The sequence below is a fragment of the Oncorhynchus gorbuscha genome, linkage group LG15 (assembly GCF_021184085.1).
Source record: "Oncorhynchus gorbuscha isolate QuinsamMale2020 ecotype Even-year linkage group LG15, OgorEven_v1.0, whole genome shotgun sequence".
In the NCBI taxonomy this organism is placed as follows: Eukaryota; Metazoa; Chordata; class Actinopteri; order Salmoniformes; family Salmonidae; genus Oncorhynchus; species Oncorhynchus gorbuscha.
In genome coordinates, this window is record NC_060187.1 from 27,686,034 (window position 1) to 27,694,406 (window position 8,373).

At 47.5% G+C, this 8,373-nt stretch overlaps 1 protein-coding gene and 1 long non-coding RNA gene across 2 annotated transcripts; both read right to left on the reverse strand.

Annotated features, from left to right (window-relative positions):
• Positions 1-890: 890 nt before the first annotated feature.
• On the reverse strand, positions 891-1,563 carry LOC123996323. The gene is made up of 3 exons (XR_006831955.1): positions 1,547-1,563; positions 1,316-1,434; positions 891-1,115 (listed from the first exon to the last, which is right to left on the reverse strand). It is a non-coding gene; the product is annotated as an uncharacterized LOC123996323 (long non-coding RNA).
• Positions 1,564-1,568: 5 nt separating this feature from the next.
• Positions 1,569-4,724, reverse strand: LOC123997222 (ubiquitin carboxyl-terminal hydrolase CYLD-like). The gene is made up of 5 exons (XM_046301384.1): positions 4,536-4,724; positions 4,343-4,434; positions 4,150-4,213; positions 1,883-2,031; positions 1,569-1,648 (listed from the first exon to the last, which is right to left on the reverse strand). The coding sequence occupies exons 2-5, from the start codon at positions 4,404-4,406 to the stop codon at positions 1,569-1,571; spliced, it is 357 nt and encodes a 118-aa protein (XP_046157340.1). The 5' UTR covers positions 4,407-4,434; positions 4,536-4,724.
• Between the last annotated feature and the right edge of the window lie 3,649 nt (positions 4,725-8,373).

The window sequence follows — 8,373 nt, forward strand, 5'->3', positions numbered from 1 at the left end:
AGAGAATGAGACAAAGACAGAGAATGAGACAAAGACAGAGAATGAGACAAAGACAGAGAATGAGACAAAGACAGAGAATGAGACAAAGAATGAGACAGAGACATAGAATGAGACAGAGAGATAGAATGAGACAGAGAATGAAAGATAATGAGAGAGAATAAGACAAAGACAGAGAATGAGACAAAGACAGAGAATGAGACAAAGACAGAGAATGAGACAAAGAATGAGACAGAGAGATAGAATGAGACAGAGAATGAAAGATAATGAGAGAGAATAAGACAAAGACAGAGAATGAGACAAAGACAGAGAATGAGACAAAGACAGAGAATGAGACAAAGACAGAGAATGAGACAAAGACAGAGAATGAGACAAAGAATGAGACAGAGAGATAGAATGAGACAGAGAATGAAAGATAATGAGAGAGAATAAGACAAAGACAGAGAATGAGACAAAGACAGAGAATGAGACAAAGACAGAGAATGAGACAAAGACAGAGAATGAGACAAAGACAGAGAATGAGACAAAGACAGAGAATGAGACAAAGACAGAGAATGAGACAGAGAATGAGACAGAGAATGAGACAGAGAATGAGACAGAGAATGAGAATGAGACAGAGAATGAAAGATAATGAGAGAGAATAAGACAAAGACAGAATAAGACAAAGACAGAGAATGAGACGGAGAATGAGACCAAGACAGAGAAAATTCAAACCCACTGTTGGTGTCTGAAAACATTACTAGCCGTCAAATCCTTGCTTCCGCCATCCTTGTTTCCTCTATTCCTCTCAATGCGTATTGGAGGAAAGGACCCAAGGTGCTTCCTTCTGACCTCCAATGAGGTTTGAAAGGAATGGAGGAAACAAGCCACAGCATATTCCACACAACCTCACCATGTCTGTCAGCCATGCTGTCAAAGAAGATCCAGTCTGTGCTGTTTGGTCCATGTTTGATGAAGGAGACATAGTGACTGGTCTCTATGCACAGCACTGCAAACAGCTCCAGTCTCTCTCTGGGTGGGGCAGGGGGTGGGGGTCGGAGGGTAGTGTGGGCAGGGTAACCCTCAGGGAGCTGCAGGGGGGAGGGGCTGTGGGACAGCCGCTCGGGGTGAGAGTGCACCTGGAGAAGGAGACAGAGGTGCAGAATCACTACTCCTAATCAAATAGAGTAATTATTTGGGATGCAAAGTGGTTTGTAGATCACTGATTCTGTGTACTCTGACTGCAATGTAGTATGATCTCATACACGTATAATGACACACAACACTATGACAGGTACACACACAGAGTGGAGTGTGTCAGTCTGTTCTTACGCCCTACCTGAGAGGAGCAGGTCCTGCAGAACACTTTAAATCCTGTCCTGCTGAAGACTGGGTCTCTGAAGCAGTCCACACACTCCTCATATGCCAGCTGACCACACAACACACACTGCTGGGGACCTGAACACACACCACGTCACATCTCTGCACAGATATATGGTGTATCCTTGAGTGGCAATGTGTGTGTGTGTATGGTGTGTGTGTGTCTCTGTGTGTGTGGTGTGTGAACTACCTTCAGAGAGGAGGTCAATGTGTCAGCTCCAGTGAAGGATAATCTTCTGAAACATCTTGAACTTCTTTAAGCGAGGCATCTGGAGGATCAGACAGGCAGCACCTAGAAGGAGAGGAAGAGACATGCAGTCACTACACAACCATGACTACAGTAGACTACCAATCTAGAGACCGTTGTATAGTCTAGCAGAAGACTTATCAAACAGCGCCATCTACAGGAGTGTCAGATAAATGAGAATGAGCATAGTGAGCGAGTACTGTGCACCCACACAAACCCACCCACACCCACCCACACACACAAACCCACCCACCCACACACACAAACCCACCCACCCACCCATACACACCCCTACCTCTGCCAGTTTGAGTCCTGCACTGTGGAAGGAGTGTTCCAGCAGGTGTTGGACAGTAGGCAGAACCAGGCTGTGGTTGTTATCCAGGAAGATTTGATAACAGTAACTGTCCTGGACCTTTCCCCCTGCTGACCTGGAGACAACAGGTCTAGTCTTTAGATGTCTTTATAACCAGGTCTAGTCTTTATAACCAGGTCTAGTCTTTATAACCAGGTCTAGTCTTTAGATGTCTTTATAACCAGGTCTAGTCTTTAGATGTCTTTATAACCAGGTCGAGTCTTTAGATGTCTTTATAACCAGGTCTAGTCTTTAGATGTCTTTATAACCAGGTCTAGTCTTTAGATGTCTTTATAACCAGGTCTAGTCTTTAGATGTCTTTATAACCAGGTCTAGTCTTTAGATGTCTTTATAACCAGGTCTAGTCTTTAGATGTCTTTATAACCAGGTCTAGTCTTTATAACCAGGTCTAGTCTTTAGATGTCTTTATAACCAGGTCTAGTCTTTATAACCAGGTCTAGTCTTTAGATGTCTTTATAACCAGGTCTAGTCTTTATAACCAGGTCTAGTCTTTAGATGTCTTTATAACCAGGTCTAGTCTTTAGATGTCTTTATAACCAGGTCGAGTCTTTAGATGTCTTTATAACCAGGTCTAGTCTTTAGATGTCTTTATAACCAGGTCTAGTCTTTAGATGTCTTTATAACCAGGTCTAGTCTTTAGATGTCTTTATAACCAGGTCTAGTCTTTAGATGTCTTTATAACCAGGTCTAGTCTTTAGATGTCTTTATAACCAGGTCTAGTCTTTAGATGTCTTTATAACCAGGTCTAGTCTTTAGATGTCTTTATAACCAGGTCTAGTCTTTAGATGTCTTTATAACCAGGTCTAGTCTTTAGATGTCTTTATAACCAGGTCTAGTCTTTAGATGTCTTTATAACCAGGTCTAGTCTTTAGATGTCTTTATAACCAGGTCTAGTCTTTAGATGTCTTTATAACCAGGTCTAGTCTTTAGATGTCTTTATAACCAGGTCTAGTCTTTAGATGTCTTTATAACCAGGTCTAGTCTTTAGATGTCTTTATAACCAGGTCTAGTCTTTAGATGTCTTTATAACCAGGTCTAGTCTTTAGATGTCTTTATAACCAGGTCTAGTCTTTAGATGTCTTTATAACCAGGTCTAGTCTTTATAAACCAGGTCTAGTCTTTAGATGTCTTTATAACCAGGTCTAGTCTTTAGATGTCTTTATAACCAGGTCTAGTCTTTAGATGTCTTTATAACCAGGTCTAGTCTTTAGATGTCTTTATAACCAGGTCTAGTCTTTAGATGTCTTTATAACCAGGTCTAGTCTTTAGATGTCTTTATAACCAGGTCTAGTCTTTATAACCAGGTCTAGTCTTTAGATGTCTTTATAACCAGGTCTAGTCTTTAGATGTCTTTATAACCAGGTCTAGTCTTTATAACCAGGTCTAGTCTTTAGATGTCTTTATAACCAGGTCTAGTCTTTAGATGTCTTTATAACCAGGTCTAGTCTTTAGATGTCTTTATAACCAGGTCTAGTCTTTATAACCAGGTCTAGTCTTTAGATGTCTTTATAACCAGGTCTAGTCTTTAGATGTCTTTATAACCAGGTCTAGTCTTTAGATGTCTTTATAACCAGGTCGAGTCTTTAGATGTCTTTATAACCAGGTCTAGTCTTTATAACCAGGTCTAGTCTTTAGATGTCTTTATAACCAGGTCTAGTCTTTAGATGTCTTTATAACCAGGTCTAGTCTTTAGATGTCTTTATAACCAGGTCTAGTCTTTATAACCAGGTCTAGTCTTTAGATGTCTTTATAACCAGGTCTAGTCTTTAGATGTCTTTATAACCAGGTCTAGTCTTTAGATGTCTTTATAACCAGGTCTAGTCTTTATAACCAGGTCTAGTCTTTATAACCAGGTCTAGTCTTTAGATGTCTTTATAACCAGGTCTAGTCTTTAGATGTCTTTATAACCAGGTCTAGTCTTTAGATGTCTTTATAACCAGGTCTAGTCTTTAGATGTCTTTATAACCAGATCTAGTCTTTAGATGTCTTTATAACCAGGTCTAGTCTTTAGATGTCTTTATAACCAGGTCTAGTCTTTATAACCAGGTCTAGTCTTTAGATGTCTTTATAACCAGGTCTAGTCTTTAGATGTCTTTATAACCAGGTCTAGTCTTTAGATGCATAGCTACATTACAATTCAAATAGAACATAGGTTAGAGTAAGGTATTCTTACAGTTTGAGGAGAGGATCCAGACAGAAAATATGGTGCATAATGAGGGTAAGAAACTCTTCTGGATCTGAACAAGAACACAACCACACACAGACACACTCAGTCCTTTCAGAAATCACCCTATTAAGTCTAGTTCATTTACAGTTGCGACTGTCCTGTTAGAAAGCCTATAGCAGTAAGGCAGATGTTTGTTCACCTTTCTCCTCTGTGGTGAATGTGTGGCAGTATCCAAGCTCCTGCAGCTGCTGACGAAGCTTCATAATGTGTCTCCCTTCCACAAAACCTTCACTGCACGTAGACATCAATAAACACATGCAACACATGTATTAGCACCCCCAAGCCTACAATTACTACACCTCCTAAGCACACACACACACACGCTGGCTGACCTGCGGAGCGGGTTGACGATGTCATGTAGCAGGGTACTCTGGATGGGGGCATCCCTAGGCTCTGTTGACTTAAACAGCAGGGAGTCCAGCACTGAGGAACAGGAGAACAGACTAGAGAGAGAGAGAGAGAGAGAGAGAGAGAGAGAGAGAGAGAGAGAGAGAGAGAGAGAGAGAGAAAGCGAGACAGAGCGAGACAGAGAGCAAGAGAGAGCGCGAGACAGAGAGTGAGACAGAGAGTGAGACAGAGCGAGTGAGAGAGAGACAAGAGAGCGAGACAGTGCGAGTGAGAGAGACAGAGAGCAAGACAGAGAGCAAGTGAGAGAGATAGACAGAGCGAGAGACAGAGTGAGAGAGAGACAGAGCGAGACAGAGCGAATGAGAGATACAGAGAGAGAGAGAGACAGAGACAAAGAGAGTGAGAGAGTGAGTGAGACAGAACGAGTGAGACAGAGCGAGAGTGAGACAGAGCGAGAGTGAGACAGAGCGAGAGTGAGACAGAGCGAGAGTGAGACAGAGCGAGAGTGAGACAGAGCGAGAGTGAGACAGAGCGAGAGTGAGACAGAGCGAGAGTGAGACAGAGCGAGAGTGAGACAGAGCGAGAGCGAGAGAGAGCGAGAGCGAGAGAGAGCGAGTGAGACAGAGCGGAGAGAGAGCGAGTGAGACAGAGCGGAGAGAGAGCGAGTGAGACAGAGCGAGAGAGAGCGGTGAGACAGAGCGAAGAAGCGGTACAGACAAGCGAGCGAGCGAGTGAGACAGAGCGAGTGAGACAATGCGAGACAGAAAGCCGAAGCTGAGACAAGCTGAGAGAGAGCGAGTGAGACAGAGCGAGAGAGAGCGAGACAGAGCGAGAGAGAGCGAGACAGAGCGAGAGAGAGCGAGACAGAGCGAGAGAGAGCGAGTGAGACAGAGTGAGAGAGAGCGAGTGAGACAGAGTGAGAGAGAGCGAGTGAGACAGAGCGAGAGAGAGCGAGTGAGACAGAGCGAGAGAGAGCGAGTGAGACAGAGCGAGAGAGAGCGAGTGAGACAGAGCGAGAGAGAGCGAGTGAGACAGAGCGAGTGAGAGCGAGTGAGACAGAGCGAGTGAGACAGAGCGAGTGAGACAGAGCGAGTAAGAGTGAGTGAGACAGAGTCGAGAGAGCGAGCGAGTAAGAGCGAGTGAGACAGAGTCGAGAGAGCGAGCGAGACAGAGCGAGAGAGACAGAGCGAGTGAGACAGAGCGAGTGAGAGAGAGCGAGAGAGCGAGTGAGACAGAGCGAGTGAGACAGAGCGAGTGAGAGAGAGTCGAGAGAGCGAGCGAGACAGAGCGAGTGAGAGAGAGAGCGAGTGAGAGAGTGAGAGAGCGAGTGAGAGAGCGAGCGAGTGAGACAGAGAGAGTGAGACAGAGCGAGTGAGAGACAGAGCGAGTGAGAGACAGAGAGAGCAAGTGAGATAGAATGAGAGTGAGACAGAGCGAGTGAGAGAGACAGAGCGAGTGAGAGAGACAGAGCGAGTGAGAGAGACAGAGCGAGTGAGAGAGACAGAGCGAGTGAGAGAGACAGAGCGAGTGAGAGAGACAGAGCGAGCAGAGCGAGCGAGAGAGCGAGTGAGACAGAGCGGAGAGAGAGCGAGTGAGACAGAGCGGAGAGAGAGCGAGTGAGACAGAGCAGACAGAGAGAGCGAGTGAGACAGAAGCGGAGAGAGAGTGAGACAGAGCGAGAGAGCGATTAGAGACAGAGCAGAGAGAGCGAGTGAGAACAGAGCGAAGTGAGACAGTGCGAGAGAGAGCGAGTGAGACAGAGCGAGAGAGAGCGAGACAGAGCGAGAGAGAGCGAGAGAGCGAGAGAGAGCGAGACAGAGCGAGAGAGAGCGAGAGAGAGTGAGACAGAGCGAGAGAGAGCGAGAGAGACAGAGCGAGAGAGAGCGAGTGAGACAGAGTGAGACAGAGCGAGAGAGAGCGAGTGAGACAGAGCGAGTGAGAGTGAGTGAGACAGAGTCGAGAGAGCGAGCGAGTAAGAGCGAGTGAGACAGAGTCGAGAGAGCGAGCGAGACAGAGCGAGAGAGACAGAGCGAGTGAGACAGAGCGAGTGAGAGAGAGCGAGAGAGCGAGTGAGACAGAGCGAGTGAGACAGAGCGAGTGAGAGAGTGAGACAGAGCGAGTGAGACAGAGCGAGTGAGAGAGAGTCGAGAGAGCGAGCGAGACAGAGCGAGTGAGACAGAGCGAGAGAGCGAGTGAGAGAGCGAGTGAGAGAGTGAGAGAGCGAGTGAGAGAGCGAGCGAGTGAGACAGAGAGAGTGAGACAGAGCGAGTGAGACAGAGCGAGAGAGAGACAGAGCGAGAGAGAGACAGAGCGAGAGAGAGACAGAGCGAGTGAGAGACAGAGCGAGTGAGAGACAGAGAGAGCAAGTGAGATAGAATGAGAGTGAGACAGAGCGAGTGAGAGAGACAGAGCGAGTGAGAGAGACAGAGCGAGTGAGAGAGACAGAGCGAGTGAGAGAGACAGAGCGAGTGAGAGAGACAGAGCGAGTGAGAGAGACAGAGCGAGAGAGAGCGAGCGAGAGAGACAGAGCAAATGAGAGATACAGAGAGAGAGACAGAGACAAGAGAGACAGAGCAAATGAGAGATACAGAGAGAGAGACAGAGACAAGAGAGACAGAGCAAATGAGAGATACAGAGAGAGAGACAGAGACAAAGAGAGAGGAGCGAGAGAGAGACAGAGCGAATGAGAGACAGAGCGAGTGAGACAGAGCGAGAGTGAGACAGAGCGAGAGTGAGACAGAGCGAGAGTGAGACAGAGAGCGAGAGAGACAGAGCGAGAGAGACAGAGCGAGAGAGACAGAGCGAGAGAGACAGAGCGAGAGAGAGACAGAGTGAGACAGAGCGAGTGAGACACAGAGTGAGACAGAGCGAGTGAGAGAGAATGAGAGCGAGTGAGACAGAGCGAGTGAGAGAGAGAGAGCGAGTGAGACAGAGCGAGTGAGAGAGAGAGAGCGAGTGAGACAGAGCGAGTGAGAGAGAATGAGAGCGAGTGAGAGAGCGAGTGAGACAGAGCGAGTGAGAGAGAGCGAGTGAGACAGAGCGAGAGTGAGACAGAGCGAGAGTGAGACAGAGCGAGAGAGACAGAGCGAGCGAGACAGAGCGAGACAGAGCGAGCGAGACAGAGCGAGCGAGACAGAGAGAGAGCGAGTGCGAGTGAGCGAGTGCGAGTGAGCGAGACAGAGATCGAGACAGAGCGAGTGAGACAGAGCGAGAGCGAGACAGAGCGAGAGAGACAGAGCGAGAGCGAGACAGAGCGAGTAAGAGAGAGACAGAGCGAGTGAGAGAGAGACAGAGCGAGTGAGAGAGAGACAGAGCAAGTGAGTGAGAGACAGAGCGAGTGAGTGAGAGACAGAGCGAGTGAGTGAGAGACAGAGCGAGTGAGAGAGAGCGAGTGAGAGAGAGACAGAGAGAGTGAGACAGAGCGAGTGAGACAGAGCGAGTGAGACAGAGCGAGTGAGACAGAGTGAGAGAGAGACAGAGCGAGTGAGAGAGAGAGCAAGTGAGACAGAGCGGAGAGAGAGCGAGTGAGACAGAGCGGAGAGAGAGCGAGTGAGACAGAGCGAGAGAGAGCGAGTGAGACAGACGAGAGAGAGCGATTGAGACAGAGCGAGAGAGAGCGATTGAGACAGAGCGGAGTGAGACAGCAGCGAGAGAGAGCGAGTGAGACAGTGCGAGAGAGAGCGAGCGAGACAGAGCGAGAGAGAGCGAGACAGAGACGAGAGAGAGACAGAGACAGAGCGGAGAGATGAGACGAGAGCAGAGACAGAGGGAGAGCGAGAGACAGAGCGAGAGAGACAGTGAGACAGAGTGAGAGAGAGCGAG

What these genes read in the sequence shown, in the direction of transcription:
- LOC123997222 (XM_046301384.1), bottom strand. Translation starts at nt 4,406, where the DNA reads ATGAAGCTTCGTCAGCAGCTGCAGGAGCTTGGATACTGCCACACATTC. An exon ending in CTGGATCCTCTCCTCAAACT is followed by an intron (nt 2,032 to 4,149) that starts GTAAGAATACCT and finishes TGTTGTCTCCAG; the next exon opens with GTCAGCAGGGGGAAAGGTCC. An exon ending in AGAGGTAGGGGTGTGTATGG is followed by an intron (nt 1,649 to 1,882) that starts GTGGGTGGGTGG and finishes CTCTCCTTCTAG; the next exon opens with GTGCTGCCTGTCTGATCCTC.